The 18,811-nt window shown below is 27.8% G+C and overlaps 1 protein-coding gene across 1 annotated transcript; it reads right to left on the bottom strand.

Annotated features, from left to right (window-relative positions):
* Positions 1 to 17,532: 17,532 nt before the first annotated feature.
* LOC112603027 lies at positions 17,533 to 18,162 on the bottom strand. The gene is made up of 2 exons (XM_025351428.1): positions 17,991 to 18,162; positions 17,533 to 17,933 (listed from the first exon to the last, which is right to left on the bottom strand). Exons 1-2 carry the CDS (start codon positions 18,160 to 18,162, stop codon positions 17,668 to 17,670), a joined length of 438 nt encoding a protein of 145 aa, XP_025207213.1. The 3' UTR covers positions 17,533 to 17,667.
* Positions 18,163 to 18,811: the final 649 nt, after the last annotated feature.

Here is an 18,811-nt window from a genome sequence, read left to right as displayed (position 1 = left end):
TTATAAATACAAAGCTATAAAAATAAATAATAATGATTGTTATAATGTGTACTGTTGAGTTAGTATTATTGCTTTTATTTTTTGCCAATTCCATTTTAAGGGTAAAAATATATTTTTATACTTTTTACTTCTATACGATCTATAAGTTATATCCTACGTATAATATAACCGATATATACCTAAATATCGGAATATGGTTCTTCCCGTACTTAAAAAAGATTACAGTTAAAAATAAATATGGCGATTATCGTCATAAACAAATACATATAAATAATACTTAAAATCTAAATTGTTTAGAATATAACCCAAATAATTACAAGGAAAGTAATGATATTATATTTGATTTACTACTCCTTTAGAAAAACCTCATTGTGTTATTTTATACACTGATCACTGGTTCCTAATTTATGTTTAAAAGCAAATCAACATTTGAACTTTACGTTTGATATAATTTGACTGATGTAACTGCTTTTAATATTTTCAATACCAATTTATTTTTAAAAATAGTTAACTAGGTTTTACGCACCTTGGAAATTAGTGATATTTTTGGTTAGAAGTTAGAAGTCTCTGTTAAATTGGTCTTCATTCTTTATTCATTCAATAGTAGGTACACTAAAATCCAGTTATAGTTGTAGAAATTATATATCCATATAATAAAATCTAAACTCTTATTATCATTTCCTTATTTTACGATGACACAAATTTATTAAAATTGTAAATATCGTATGAACTTAAATTAATAGAATTATTTAACAATTTTTATTTATTTATTTTAAAAGATTGAATATAATTTATCATAAAATTTTTCCTGATCTAAAATATAATATTCGAACATACAATAATTAGTAAAAATGTAATCTGATTCTTAAGTATTATCATATTTTTAATTACAAAATATAATAAAATTAAATTTTATAAAATGTAGGTATAATATAAATATCTTCACGTTTTTGCTATTTTTAGTTTTTTTTTTTTTTTAAATTAGAGAAACTAATGAAATAATAAAAATATGATATGATTGAAATACCATTCAGATATAATTTCTTTTCAATAAATAATACTAAGTATTTGAAAATTTAGGAGCAGTTTTTTTAATAAAAATAATGACAGCAATAAAATAAACATTTTATTATTACAATAGTAATATACAGTATAGTATAGTAGGTATTATATCTTAATATATATAACTATTATGATAATTTGTTTATTTTATTGCTGTTATTTTTTTTAGTAAAAATGCTGCTCCAAAATTTACGAAAACACATTGTTCATTTCGTTAAAAATCTACAAAAAAAAAAAAAATTGTTCTAGTCATTAAATAAATTGCGTGGCTATACCTATTATAAGATTTTATATTTCAATTATTTTTAACTACTTTTTGGGCTGGTTATTGGGTATTTATAATGTTAAACATAATATATTTATATTTAACATAAATTAACTGTTTTTAACTGTTTTCTTTTTTTTTTAAGTAATACATTTAGTTTGTAACCCTATATTTCCTTAAATGAAAGTAGTTCATTTAATTAAAAGCGTTTTTTCAAACCTTTTAATTTGATAAAATATTTCTCAGAGTAGTAATAAATTATAAATACTTCGTTTAAATAAAAATCTACGTTTTTTTATTTAGTTTTTATCTTTATTTGTAATTAACATAATAAACCCGTTATATTTCAAATTATCATGTGCAAGTTAAATCAAGAGAATATTCGTATGCAATGAGCCATTTTTTTACGTTCACGTGAAGGTTAATTCACGAAAAGAATCATTTTTGAGGTGGGATTATGTCTGTGAAAATAAAAAGCATAACAATATAAGGACAATAGCTCATTGTACATTACTAATAATGTTGCTCTTATGGCTAAAAATTATAATGGCAAGGTCAATCTAGGTACCTAAACCACCTACCTAAGAGTAGCTATACAGCATAATATACGTATTTTGTGGATATAATTAATTTATATTATTATTTTTAATAATCACAAACAATGCCAGTATAACACTATATCCGTAAATACTAAATACAATGTTGTATTATGTTTAAAGTGTATCATGATAAATAATGAAAAAAATAATTAATTTTCAAAATGTCGCGTAGATACACCGCATAATACCGTAACCATATACGTTGTGTAGTATGAAATTATACTATTACGCATGTTGAAATAAAAATGTAAAGAAGATACAAGTGTTTACCATATGGGATATTGTATTCAATTTTACCTTGACCTTGATACTTGAGCATGATACATGTGTATGTTTATGAAAAAAAGTTATCGATAATCTAATATTGATGTATGAAAAGAAAGTTTTCTATATTATAACAATTATAATATTATGGTTGGAATTCTATGCGTTTTAATATCCTGTTCATAATTATATTTCACTATTGATGGTTGGGTTAAAGGTCTTTATGTTATTATCATTCAGAGTTATTACTTTTTTTTTTTTTAACCCCATTGTACAAAATGTTTTAATATGATATTATTTATTAATCGGTATTTAGAACAGTCACGTAATATGCATAGGTCTCTTTACACCTACCTGTACAAAGGATAAAATTGATCTTTATAACAAAATTACCATAATACCTAATATTTTTATTCGGATAACGGTATTAATGGTAGTGAAATTTATATAGTTTCAAAAAATATCACAATCATTCTTTATTAATTATCACAATACATTATACCCACTTTGTAAAGTGCCAAACGATAATTGCTCCATGAAATTGAGAGGAAAAAATGACAAAAATCTTTTCCAAAGGTCATTAAATATTTTAGCTGCACTGTTTTATTTTTATTTTTAGTACGTCATTTAAATAAAAGTGTAAAATGTCCAAATGCTCAAAGTGCTTTACATGTAAACTTTGTTATATATATCACGTAATCAAGTTGTCATGTTGTCTGTACACTCTTTATAATTTTCAATGTGTGTATATTGTGTATAATATAATCAACGTTATACTTATTAAAAGTAACGATATATTATTTCTGAAATCGTTAATTAATATTGTTATATATTGTCATTGTTAATTAAAGCATTAAAATTTAATCAAAATGTGCTCTTTCGTGTGGTGCATTTTAGTCTCCCATAGTTCTTTATAACGACGGACACCTTACAGATACCTAGATAAATTAAAATATTAAGTTATTTTTAATTTCGCCATTTTATTTGACAAAAAATATTAAATTTATCATAGATAATTAAACTATATCCAAATAAGGTATTAAGTCATCTCATTAATCGATAGTAGCTAGTGTTCTTAGTATTACTAGTTTGTATATTTGTTTTATTACTCTTTAGAGAAAACAAGACATTTTTATTTTAACATTAACTTTTAAAGCAAATAAAGTTTTTTCATTAAAAAACTGACGTAGAAAATAAAGTCATTTTATTTTGATATAACTGGTTATAACTTATTAGAATAATAAGTATGAAATCAAAGGAACGGACCCAGTCTGTGATTAAGAGTCAAATATAAATCTTGTCAGTTAAGTTTATAATAGTTTAATAATATTATTAAAATTTATTGTCATCTCCTCATGATTATAACCATTGATTTTAGAATATACTAAAATATATTATATAACATTAATATTAATATTCTTAAATCAATGCTAGTAGAAAAACGGACATTAAATCAATAAACTTAAATTCAAAGAACATGATGTATAACTAGTGTCTGGTTAGTCTAGCCAAGTTGTGCAAAGATTGGCCAGAATCATGCTACACATCAAAGTCTCAAAAATAAAAAAGATGTGAATTGTTATGGTATAGAAATCAGAGTGATATAGATAAGGTTATAGCACGTATTTGGGTTGCTAAGAGAAAGAAAAAAGAAGACAGAGCTAAGCATCAAAATGCTTAGAAAGATAAACTCACAGACAAAGTTATCAATAATAACTATATATTATTGCAGTATAATAAATTATGAGCTAAATTTGAGTAAACATTGATTTATTCTAATAAATAATGATGATTAGAGATTTAAAGAGGTGTGAAATCACTAGTGTTAATGCAGTGCCCAGTCGATTCTCATTAAAAACCAAGTTTTAAGTAATATTTTACCATTGTATAAAAAATATCTCTTGTCAGTATCTTCGGAAGATACATATTATTGATGAAAAATATGATAACTGCAATAACACTAATTGAAAATCGGAGCATAGAACTCATGTTTAGAATTTGATTTTAGCTATGTATATAATGTAATATAACTAAATTAAATTGTGTCTGTTTATAAACACATTTAGTAATGCATATAGGTACGTATCACACAATATATTTAGTATTTTATTAAAACCATAAAACACGTGACATATCAGTAAATTTTATAAAAGAAAATCAACAAGAGTATTAGTTGTTTACCTATTTGCAATAACTTACGGTAGCATTTCTATTGATACGTTCCAGTGTGAGGGACAGGTGACATCACGAATAACCAATTTCAGCATTATGGCGTTATTAGATAATAATGATAAATTTTTGAAAATCACAGTTCATAGTTTCAATTGATAATAATATTAATAAGTAATAACACTGAAAAAAATAGGATAATCATATTATCGTTATTATTCAATACGTTTCGAAAAGTCTTTTTCAAGAATATTTCATCACAATCCTTGTGCCCGCATTGTCCTGAGATATAGAATATTATATACACTTTTATAAGTTGTTTGTTTGTATTAGCCAAAATAGAAGCTACACTTAATGCAAGTTTAATCCTTACAAACTCAATTGCTTTTTTAGTGGACTGTTAAATACATTATAAAGGCGATAATAATGCAATTAGTTGTTCATCCTAATTTTTTTAGGACAACTATTCTTTCTTATTTGTATGGTACCATTCGTCATCATTGCTGTGGTTGTACCTATTTATTATTTAACCAACGATATTGTCTATTCTGTATAACAGTTTATTGTTATTGTGTGTATGATATGTCTTGTATCCGATAATTGCTTAGCGTATTACATTCATTTATGATAATATTAAATTTAGTAATTATGTATGTTTACTTGGGGCTTTATTTTTGAAACTACTCAGTGCATTTCACTACATGACAAAAACAATTTATTTCTTAGTGTAATTTAATTTTTATAATCGTTTATTCGGAGAATATAGTATAGTTATTGACAGTTATCCCAAAAAATTCAATTTCCTAATTTATATTTTTATTAGTTAATTTATATTTTTTGCTTGATAATAAATATTTATTTTATAATAAAGCTTAAACATTTATTTTCAAGATTTAATTTATTCAATTAAAAAAAAATAAAAATATATATGGAAGTTATAATAATGTTAAAAAAAAAAAAATTACTCGATTATAATCATGTATAATATTATATTATGTATGCATTATACATAACCATAATACTATAACTATTTTTTCGTACAAATATTTAAGAAATTTAATAAATAAATTTCAATAAATTTGAAAAAAAAAAACAATTGAAATTTAAAAGATATTTTATGATCAGGGGCATAGATGTATAAATTATTTTCTGAGATTGCGCAGAAATAAGTAATATAACATATTTTATTCTCGTGCACTTGGTTGTCCATTAAAATTACGCCTCTTATCACGTGGTTCAAACTTTATTCATTTTGTAACAAGTTATAACTATAACAACATAATATTATGTAATCTATTTTTATTATTTTTTATTGTACAAATTTTATACTTGTCGTTTACAGATGATATGGCGTTCTTTTTATACTTTTATGTGGGTATAATAACTGGATTGTTAATTATTAACGTATATAATCGAAAATGCAATGGGCTTAAAATTTAAAATTTTCTCCATTTGAATGAATGTACGGTGGTATAGCCTATAATTGTTGTATCTCAATTGTTTATCAGTTCACTAAAAAAAAATTAATTTAACTAATGGATTTCTATAATCACAATTTTAAGAGCAAAAGTTTTTAAAATTATTACTTTTAAGTATTTTGTGTATCTATAGGTAATAGATATATTATAATGTCAAATTATAAATCATGAGGCATCGATTATGTGTACTCTACACATTAAATTTATAACTCATTTTGGTATACGATTTGTATAATATTTTTTTGTTGTATTTTACAAGCCAGAGCATAAAATACATTGTTTATCGTAAAATATATAATTATGAAAAGAACTAATAAATATTTATACTTTGTTGTTAATCAAAAAAAAAAAATTTTCAAAACATGCTTTTATTCTTTATAGCGTAAAAATGTATTTATTTATAACAAAAATGTAGTATTTTTTTTTAAAGTGTTTATTTTTTTTTTTAAATCAATCCTGAATTGAATTTACCTATATTTAATTTTACAAACATAAGCATAATGTGGATGTAATTTATTATTTTATAAGTAGGTGGGTTAATTTTATGTTTTGGTCATATTTTAACTTAAACTAAAAACTTTTTTTCAATTTCAAGATTTTGTTTACCATTTTGCTGAAATTATCAACATCATAATATTATAAATGTATATATAAATATTTGTGTTCGTTTGGTTACACAGATAATTACAATTTATTAACATAATATATAAATATATTATACTTTATTAAAGATAAATAATTACATTAAACGATTATTTGATTACACGGTTAAAGTTACGGGAATAACTGAATTTTCAGTTATGCCACCCGACAGATTCAATTAGTAAATATCTAGGTCTAATTGAAATATTTCAGCGGGGGGTTATCAGGAATTTTATTGGAATTTTTCAGGAGGATAGTTAGATGGATAATAAGTGGGTTTCGAAGATGGGTTAATAATATTTATTAATGTAATAAAGGTATTAAACTAAATTATTTAAATGACATTCTTTAATACGTATAAATCTTCAAAAATAAAAGCCTTTTATTCACGATTTTAGCAGTGATATAATTTGTCTTATCACCCGATAATATGAAACACCTTAATAATATTCATTGGATTTAAAGTTTACACTTGTAAACGTATATACCTATATTGTATGAACATAAATATCTTTGATTTTGTTCTCATAATAATTTGTACTATGTACCATTGTCGTGTTTATTATTATTCTTTATTCCAGACAAAAAACCTAGGTATCGTATATATTGTACGTTTATATTGTAAACACACAATGTTATTATGATGTATATTTTTTTGAATACTTTTCGGAGGTAAACCTTTCGCGTTGCAATGTAGGGTGATGTTTACAGCAGTATAATACGTACATTGTAATGGAAGCTCAGTTGAATGATGCACATATTTCGTGTTCTATAATTGGAATTGGACGACATATATTATTATAATATAGTGTTGTACATGTGTAATGGGTATATCACATATATAGAACGGAATGGAATATCAACATACCTACCTAGTGAGTGGACATTATTCGTGTTGCATTGATGACGTCCAGGCGAGTTTGGGACCGTTTAAACGAGAACTGTCTATTGAGTGTTAAATACTGTGAAATTTTATTCTTTTATACAAGGACGTTTGAAACTACTGCGCGTGAAATATCTATTCTATATATTCTGATATTAACTGGCGACGATGCACGTAAATAAAAGAACTACGATGTATTGAAAATATATTACTAACAAATGTCTTTAACACTATTGAAAATACAAACATTATACACTTATAAAAACAATTGTTCCAGCCAGTACCTATCTATAAAACTTAAATCGTAGATAGAGAACAATGTAATGAATCTTATATAATGAAAGTACTTAAATTTTTTTTTTTGAACATTTTATTGAATTCTGTATTGATCTGAATCTTAGATACCTACATAGTTTAATTCTAAAATCTTGATAAAAAAAAAAAAAAAAAAATTGAACTTTTGAGATTTAATATGCATGTAGTTCAAAATTTCAATACGTAATTAATTTTAATCTAAATAACACAACGATTTCAAGTAGAATGTAGCTTAAAAAATTAAATGTTCCAGTTCTCTTAAATATTTTATTTGTTCTGTTTAGTTAGTTGGTTTTATTGACATAAAAAAAAAAAAAAAAAATGTTCTATGAAAAACTAAAGTATTATCACAATAAAAAAGATGAAGGTATAAGAGCAAGACTCCAACGGTTCTATTTGATATAAAATACTTAAGCTCCTTCGAATATTTTCACTTATGTACTGCGTTGAAAAATTAAATAGGCTTATTATTATTTTTTTTTTTCAGACTACCATGTTTTACAAATTATTTAAGTCGTGTATGTTTTAATATGTTGACAATTTTTTAATTATTTGAGTTTTAACTTTTAAAACAATTTATAAACTATTTAAATTATTACATGTCATTAATACACCAAGCCATCAACCATCGTAGAACGAAACGTTCATATTTTCGACAGGGAGGTATATGAATAAAGATAATATTATATTTGATCTTGGTTTTCTCGGTATTATCAAAAAATAAAGAATCTTAATAATAATTTAAGTATTATATAATTCGTTCGTTTTATTTTTATTTCAGAAAAATTATCTTTTTTTTTTTTTACATAAAAATATAATGATTGCATTTTTATGTAAATATAAATGTTGTTGTTTGTTCAAATTTTTGATGAAAACATTGACGTCAAGGATATAACTTAAATAAATGGTAGTTATAATAGATTGTTAAAGCAGGCTTATCAACGATTTTTTTTTTTTTAACTGTTATAATCATTTTACAGCTACAACGTTATAAATACTTTAAGCGTGATAGTCAAAAAGTCTATTGGAAACCATGATTCCATGGTTATATACATCATATGATGCGACGGTACTATTATTCAAATTGTAATAGATACCTCAACGGCTCTACTTAGTTAATATAAACGTAGCCGTGTAACAATTTTTTTCTGCAGATGTCTGAAAAAAAAATCGTTATTATGTCGATTGAACTTACATTATGTGAAATATATTTGCTCCGGCGAACTTATTTTATACATGTATATTTTGCATGATTGAAACACACGTTTTACGGGTGAAAAATCTAAAATTGCCAAGGTGAAATGGTTTTATTATACGCTACGAGTATATAATTTATTTTATGTGAGAGCAATAATACGTTTCGGATGTTTGCTAAGCACGTGCTTATCGCGGTAGTATTTTTATTTTTATATAGTAAAACTTCCCTGAAAAACTATACACAAATACAATGGATACAAATCTAGTTTACAATAGAGTAGCTATATTATATTCGTAGCTTGAACGGAAAAACAAATTGTCTTCATATACGTGCTGTATTACATATATAGGGGAGCTAGTGTGAAATGTAATATAATTTGTAATAAGTGAAAAATAAATTTATAAATATGGAATGGAAAACGAACATAACTTATCATAGTGTCCGATTACACTATTGAATAATAAAAAAACAAAATTGTTTTCAATTATTTCTTTATTTCTATTTCCTATTAAATTTATCGATTTTAACATGGAATGGGTGGAATATATTCTATAGACTTATAATTCATATTTTTACACGTCCATTTAGATTAATTATTCATAAAATAAAACTTTTTTTTATGTATTTCATAATTTTACAATACTGTTTTTACAATTAATATTTTTTTAAATAATTAAATAGATGGCATGAACACGACTTGAGCGATAAAACTGCATAGGCCTCATGCTTAAAATAAAAACTGACATTTTACGTGGCTGTATCTATTGTTACCGCCATATCGTATTAAATGTTACTGCTTTATATATTTTTTTATACTACGCGGAGATATTTCACATTATTTTTAAATGTTTAATACTTGTGTTGTGTTTATGGGTGGTTTATAAGATCTCGTTGGTTGGGGATCAGTTTACCCTTACGTTACATGGTTTACCCACTTAGGTGAATTTTATCATTGCATTAGTACAATAATAACGGTATAAATTAAAACAAATAGGACGTTGTTGTGAACTAAAATGTATTTAATTTGTAAAATATATACACCACGGCGATCTATACAGAAAATCCTTACCAGACTTTCACGGTTTACATATACAATGTACGAACGCGAACAGTTACATAGTTATCATATTAAATTGTATAATCAATGTGGATGAGAACTAGGTGTTATAATTTTTGTGTAAAGACTAAAGAGTTGTACATAATATTATGTAAAAGATTAATCAGGAGTTTATAGACCATATGCTTGTAAACGCCGTTTTGCATAATTGATGATACACACACAGTTCATATTTTGTACTGATAATTTTTTTAAATTTAAAAATATTGAACAGACGTTAAACTTCAAAAAAAATTATCTGGACACAAATGCTAATGATTAGTTATTTATTATATTTACGAGTATATCGAATAGTTTAACACTAAAGTATTATAAATAAATCATTATATAATTATTATAGATTTATAACCATTATTAATTATTATACATATTTTTTAAACTATTATTACCATGTTATGATATACGTTATACTGCAACTGACCATCCGAGAATTTAATTTATTATTATTTTTACACATCATATTTATTTTTTAATCATAAACTATATTTAAATATTGCTGTTTACACAAATCCTTGCAACAGCATAACGATATTTTTTTAAAACACAGGTATGCCTATACCTATAATAATTACATATTGAATTCGAGATTAAATTATGAAATATAATATAAAATTAATTTCGGGGAGCTTTGCTTAAATATCAGTGGCGAAGGGTGGATGCTGTGCCAATGTATAGTTAACGGAAACGTTGTAATAGGTAAATATAAATGCGCGTTCAATAGAAAATCTGTCATATCGACGACAGTGTACGCTATACATGCGAAACTCTTCACCAGTATTAATATATTATGTTTTGGTATATTGATAGTAGATTATAATATAATGCACTAAGCACTAAATGTTGTACGGTAATATTATGTACGTGCATGAACAATTAAATCTACAATCTGACCTAACTTACTATAGAGTTGCAGTGGATGAAATTTTGGAGTGGCGTTTCGAACACAACATGTGTTGGGCGGACGGGAAATGATCGAAATTGAGAATCGTCTATCTAATTAGAAACTAATTTCTCGAATGAGAGCATTGTGGAATAAGCAGGATACGGGGAACCACATATTATTATAATAACTGCCCTCTTTGTAAGTAGGTATACGGTGCAGACTTAACTATAGATTATAATAAAACTACACACAAATACAAAACACACATACGTGTACTGTAACTGTATGGCCCACACACAATAAAAATTTCGTTGAAAAGTGAAAACTCATTCATCGTATTTTCGAGTACGTGATAGGGAGTCTTTTTATTAAAAAAAAAATACCTCTATCTAACTCGCCATCAGCGTTTTTAACTAAAACTGTGAAAAGTTTGAATCACGTCTGAGCGGGTTGTCAAAACTCTTTGAATTCGTTGATTTTTAATAACTTCTTGTATCGATCATAGGAAGAATATGTGATTTTGATTTTAATCGTTACTCTTTTCCTGTTGACGTCATGATTATCAGTGAAATGTAAAATATTTTTGGTTAGGTACACAACGATTTATTAGTATACTTTCAAAAATACATCGATGTGACATCATTAGGTGTACAAAATGTTCCGTAAACTACGATGATTTTGAATCACTTTCTTTTTATTACTTTTTTTTTGTCTCGATTTTAGCACTATTGCTTATATCATTTTCTATAATAGTTATCATTTCGATTATGCAATCAGTAACATTTTTTTACTTGTAGTGTTGTTATTTTTGTTTACACATGGTTATGTAGTCATAAGTCATGGTCCATATGGATCATTCGCCTATTGACATCCTGTTGGGCGTGAAAAATCGTGATAAAAAAAAAAAAAAAATAAAAAAATATTGATAACCTAATGTATACAATTCACACGACTGCGGAAAAAAATTTTTAAAATATAATTATATTTTTGCTCAAGATCCACTTGTATTATCTAGTGGAACCAAGCTAAAAACTGACTATGTTATTTTTATTTTTATTCATTCAGAAAAATGTAATAATATTCATCATTGATTTTTTTTTTATTATATTTTCATTTTAAAGTCGATTTTTTTTATAAATTTTATACACCGATTTCTACGCCATATTTATGATAATGATGATGATAATAACAATGATGGTATTTTATGGAGGGCGAGTGATGATCAGATCGTTATAACGAGGAGTCGAGAACGATAAAAATCAAGATAAAACTAGTATTTTAAAAGGTGTTGACGGAAACGTCCGAGGAATTATTTCTATGCAAATTGTTCATTAAGAATCTATTTCAGGCCGTTTCACAACAAAACATGGATTGTATTGGCGAAAACATAATATTTTGTTGTTGGTAGTACCTATACTAATATATAATATTGTTTTATTATAAAAGAGAACTTAATAAATAATAATCAGTCACCGCAAATGAGACACGCGCGCACTACGTGAATTCTTCGCGATTGAAAGGGTTACAGTAGAGGGACTCGTTTATTATTATCATCATTATTACGTCTTATCGGTTTGCCGCTAGTTTGACAACTATTTCCGCGTCATCAAGGCCATAGCCGCCCACAATTTTGACGGAAGTATAATGCGTAATACACACCGCCTATACAATAAGACGTTTTTGTATCATAATAAAATATTGTTTGTCCCGCGGCGACGATCTAACTTTCCATTTTAACCGCTATGACGATGGCGGTGGCTCATCGACCGTCTCGTAAATCGTTCAAAAACTTTGGTTTACCCGTCAATCGGAATCGGAATGAAAATATACGCTCGTCGCACTGCGAGCTGCAGTGAACCGAAAGAATAATTCACACTCACGTGCACAACTTTTCACCAAACTTCCTAGGCCCAAACTTAACGTACAAAACGCAACGTCTTATCTCATATGCACTCTCGTTATTTTCTTTATTTTAACTCAAAAAGTGAAACGTTCACAAGTATATTCCGAACCAACTCTTCTATCCTTCTTCTCGAGTATTGCGTATGCATAAATAATAATACATGTATACCTATATATCTCTTACATTATCTGAACTCATATCGTTTGTGACACGACTTCATAAATCACAAGTTTGTATATATTAATTTTATTATGATGCTTGCGACCGTGTGTTCCGTAATACACGTAAATAATGGTTTAGAGTGTTGTACATAATATTATAATATAAAACACGTACCGTGAATTAAAACATTATAATATTCTGTGTTGTCATTGAATTAATTTAAAAGGTACGCGATACAATTAAGATTATTGAGATTTATATACGTATTTACTATATAATTTAAATATCCATTTATATTCTATCATATCTAGATAATATAAATAGAGAACACTTATTTACACTGTCGTTTTCTAAAAGAAAGCTCGTTCGTATCTAAGTGCATTTATTCAAATAATTTAATTTAATCAATCGTTTTTTTATGTTATTATCTGTCTATAATATGACAATAAAACTCAATATGTATTTTATCATGTTTTTGGTATAAATATATAATAATAATAATAATAATTATTGTCTATTGATTATTTCATTATTAAATTAACTGTGACCTATGAATTATTTTGTAATTACTAATTAGTTACATTTATTATGTCTTAAATATCTTAAATATACAAATGCCACTATAATCATATTGGAAAAAATTCATCTAAAATTGTATTTTGATAATTTTTTTTTCATTTTTATCTGAATAATATTTTATTTATCAGGGTTCTACACTGAAATTCAAGTTAAGTTCAATGATATAGGTAGATATTCAAAACTTACATTTGTCATCTTATCTAGTTTGACTGAAAATAGCTATACATTGGATCTATAAGGCTTCGTGAATTAAAATGTTAATCCTATTAATGTACATGCAATTTTGATTTGGTAACAAATTTAATTTGTGTTACTCAAATGCAATGCCTTATTAATTAACCATGATGCAAATTTAAACTGTGTGTCTATTAATAATATTATTATATCTATCAGTAAAAATTATTTAAAAAAATACTTTTAAATTGTCTCTATTTAAATTAGTAAAAATATTATTTCAGAAATACATATAGGTGCTTAGGGTCATTACTCAATATATAAAATAAATTGATGAGAGACATTGGTGCGATTAACCAATATTTCATAACAGTTTCTCAAATTTAGTGTACCTTACATAGTGACCAAAAGGCAACGAATTATTACATTTCTCGTAAGGTCAGTATTTAACTATTATATAATTTTATATTAGTTTAAAAATAAATTCATTTTACATTATAATTACAAAAATCATTACATGTGTACATTTTTATTTTTTAATAGTTAAACAAGTTGATTTGTAATTAAATCATTGGGCTTACCCACATTAGAATATTACTATTAGTGAGTTTTACGTGTGTTGTAAACGATGTACTTGTTAATCATTGAATTATTTCGCTGATCATGGATAAAAGTTACGTGGACAGCTGCAGGAACGGTTGACGTGTTTCAGACTTTCAATGCTAAAATAAGTTGAAAAAAAAAATCTTTAAAGTTATTCCGGTACCACCTTCTCTATGCGATGGAAAACAACTGTGTAGCAACAACAACAACAACAACAACAACAACAAAAAACCCGTTTTAATTAAAATAAAATTTTCAAATAAGCAGTGAAAATTATTAAATCACGTCGTCGTATCGTAAAATATTGTAGCGAAGACTGAACTGTGTTGCGCCATAAATCATAACATATTGCTATATTATTTCGTTATAGCATTGGGTATAAATTCCATAGAGCTACACAAGCCTCGCGAAAAATGCTTCATTATATCGAGACACAAAATAAGTTCAATTTAGATTTTTTTTTTTTTTCTGTATAGGTTTCAAATAATCTATGCTTATAGTAAATTATAATTTTATTATGATACATCGAAGACATTTTATTTTATAACAGAACAAACCGTGCCCCAAAATACAATAATACAATAGATTATATCCAGTAAGAAAAATGTTGATATTTTTAATATTAATAAAAAAAGATCAACGAGTATTCCTTAGCAATTCGCATCATCCTGAAAATTAGTTTATTATAGTAATCATTGGTGGTGCAAAGTGGTATAAAAAAATAATAATGTTTATATATCTAATATGTGTGTGTATATTTAATATGAATTATAATACTGAAAATTAAGTTTCATATTAAAATATTATACATAAAATTTAATTATTAGTATGATTTTTTTATAGGTACTTTTATACGTGCAATTAAATATTTGATACGTAAGATTATTACAAGAGAAATATGAATTACGTCTGTTAAACTATAAATTTGTAGGTACCTACATAAATTTATAAGAAAGCAATTAGAGTTGAATTTCAAAATTCATCTCTAAATGAATAAATATCTATTAAAATTCGTAAAAACTAGGAAATGTTCTGAAAAAAATGTCCTAAATAAACTAAAATCAGGCATTAGCATTACTAACCGAAGGTAATGCAAATTATGTAAAGCTTACCTAGTAATAGATTTAATTTTAAACATAAAAACATAAAAATATAATTGACTTCCTATATATATTTTAATATTGGAATGTATATTTAACACCAATAAATTATTATACTTGGATCGGTCAGTTAAATTGCTGAAATTGGATTTCGTCAGATATCGTATTCGTTTTTTTGTTTAGTCGCACCCGAAGATTTATTATTTGAGCAATACAATGCTATGAAAGCATCGCGCATGCGGCTGAACATTAAAAATAGAAACAACATATTTTATACATATCATATTATAAAGATTATCTGCGGGCTTACAATTTATTATTGTTTCAACATTATGTACTATAATGCCTACTACATATTTAACATAACGACAACTACAGTTATGGTTGGGGAAAGTATTTTTAAACAGTGTATTTTTCTGGTCGTTTTCACCAGATCGGTGTCGGTGAACACTATCGTCGAAAAAAAGTTACATAACGCGTTCGAAAAAATTGCGTAGATTTTCTCAATTAAATAATATTGAAAATGAGTCCGTTGGGAGTTGGTTAGTTGTATTTAATACCATAAACGTCATGGTACAAATTATCTGTAAAATAAATATTAAAGGTGTACGTGGATCAAAAATAAATACTTAGGGCTATTTTGGAGTCTGGTGTGGGGTCATCTAGCACGTGATGAGCGTTTGTTCTAGTATCTTTGAAGCTACTCGAATAATATATCATAGGTAATATTATTAACAATAATAAACAGATTTTATGTACCTTCTAGTAGATAATGCAGATTTTCACAAATGTCACGACACTTCCGTAAATCGGCTGTGTGATAATACGAAACTTCCTACACCGACCATGCATATACAATCAAATGTCGAGATTCAGCGACAACTGAACTGCGGTGTTCATATCGTCTCTCTGTCGTTTTGAAAAGACGCATTTGATACGACGTACCTCCAAAGTACTACACTTGGTGACTAAATCTGACGTGTTGACAAGTACTAAATTAACTTATACGACAAGGTGTTGAAGTAGATATATATTTAATTGTAGAATAAGATTAATATATTATAAATATATATAATATATATTTATTATACACATAAAGATGTATATAGTAGCATTGGGTGTAATGTATAATGTATACAAATAAATACAGTGAAACCTCTATTATTGGACACTTTTAAATTCCCCGGAAAAAATGTATGCACATAATAGGAGTTATAATCTCTTAATGGTTATTACTTAACTCCTAATAATAGATGTGGACACTAAAAATTGGTACCAAAATTAAAAATTACCACTCATAAATGGACACAATGCATGTAGGTATACATCGAAAATTTGTATGTAATAAAAATACTATAACTATGTCTTATACATTTCGGTCATATTTTGTCTTATCTTAAAGGTTTTCCTTTTGGAAATATTATGACAAATGATTCGGTTCGGTTATGTGTTCGGTTATCAGTTGTATGCTGCACATTGTGTGAATACGTACCTATTATTTATACATGTAAACGCATATTATATTTGTACATTTTATAAAATAATATAATATAATACAGTATATAGGTACAAATGAGGATTATATTAAAAAAAAATAAAATGTTTTTTTTTCTTTTTTAAATGCCTAATAGTACACTTATTTAAAATTAAAAACTTGATTTTTCGCATCTGAAATTTGTGAAATTTCCCGTTTAAATGTTACGTATTTACTGTACGATTATAATACCACTCGCATCTATTAGAAGTGTAGGAATATGTGAACTTGAGAATTCAAGTTAAACATGCTTAATACAGTAATCCACTTGATATAATATATAATATACAGCAAATTGGTCCTCACTTGCTTATCTTTTTTTAATTATTGATATATGAACAACTTATGACGAAATTTTCATTTAATTTATAAATTTAGATTTATTATTATCTACTATCTGACTAAACTATTTTTAAGTTCTATTATTATAAACATTTTTTTTTGTATTTCATCGTGTTAAAGTTATTTATTACTTTTGTAATTTAAAGTGGTACAATGTCAAATGATATCTGCAATAATATGATACGGTACACCGGTATTCGGCGACTTACCTTTATAAATGGTTTATAATGCCAATTTATGGTATCACGTATGACGTATATTTTTTAATATTATAAATCGATTATCATAATATAACAATGTGTGGAGGGCAAATTTAATCCGGATCGCGTGACTGGCCGACGGTGTTGAACTTGTATAGGCACGACTATGATACAATATGTGGGATACTTATTCTATCAACTAAACGACGTTCTTGTCGTCGATCGTTGCTTCGTTCTGGCCATTACTTCGCCGGGTCCGATCGTTGTTCCTTGCGTATGTTTACTGCTGGAATCGTTCTTCAAAGTCTTGGCCCTGGAAAATCGCTGCTTCGTATTCACGAGTGTCACTGTAGTGTAATACGAACCATTACGGAATCTTCGTTTCCGGTCGTTGAATATTGAGAAGTTTTCAAGCCTGCAGAGTGTAGATATTCTCTTATACCAACTTTTCCTATAGTTACCTATAAAATTAAACTCGTTAACACCTTGATCATTTCAATTTATAAGTTATAAACTACCTGTACTTATCGGCGGCGGCTGAAGGACGATGGATGAGGGGTTGAGGGACGAGTTGTCGGAATGCATTGGCGTCACCGGCGTATTAGCGGTGATCGGAGTTCCGGCAAGTGCGGCATCAACACCCTCGGGCCCACTGAACGACACAAATCCACAGTCGAATTCAGTCCTCATACCGGTCCCCGGGTCAAAGGCGCTTTTGACGCGGACATTCAATACCGTTTCAAAACGAGCAAAGGTCTAAGATACATCGTCAGACGTCGTGAACGGCAATATGTGCCCGACGAAAAGCTGGTGGTCGTCAGACGTCTGCGGACGGTCGGTAGACTGGTACGGTCGGTCGGTGGACGGTGGCTGGAGGTCAGCGGTATCGTGGCCAGTCCTGGCGCCGGGACGGCATTCCGGGTCCGCGGACGACGGCCGTTGCGCGACACGCGCGTGTTGCACGGTGGACGCGCGGCGACCATCGTGAACGCGCCGGGCGCATCGAACTCGACCACGGGAGATTGAACACACCGTTCGGCGGTCGCCGTCACCAGAAACTGGCCGGACGCACGCCGAACGGTATGAATTGATGACCGGACGACCGCGGGTTCGCCGTGGCCGTGACCGTTTCCGGTGTTGCCGCCACTCGCGCCCGCGGCTTTGAAGAGCTCGCGTCACCGTGTCCGGCCTGCGACCACGGTTCGCGAACCGCCGTCCGCGTTCACTTGCGAGTACTGCAGGCGAGCGTCCTCCGAGTATATAAGCGACGCACGTCTTCCGGGTCGTTGTAGAGTGTTGTATACAATAACGTCCGTCCACCCCGTGGCCGACGACGGTC

This window comes from Melanaphis sacchari, unplaced genomic scaffold (genome assembly GCF_002803265.2).
Source record: "Melanaphis sacchari strain LSU unplaced genomic scaffold, SCAv2.0 Contig93_pilon_pilon, whole genome shotgun sequence".
In the NCBI taxonomy this organism is placed as follows: Eukaryota; Metazoa; Arthropoda; class Insecta; order Hemiptera; family Aphididae; genus Melanaphis; species Melanaphis sacchari.
This window is presented reverse-complemented; position numbering and strand designations above follow the sequence as displayed.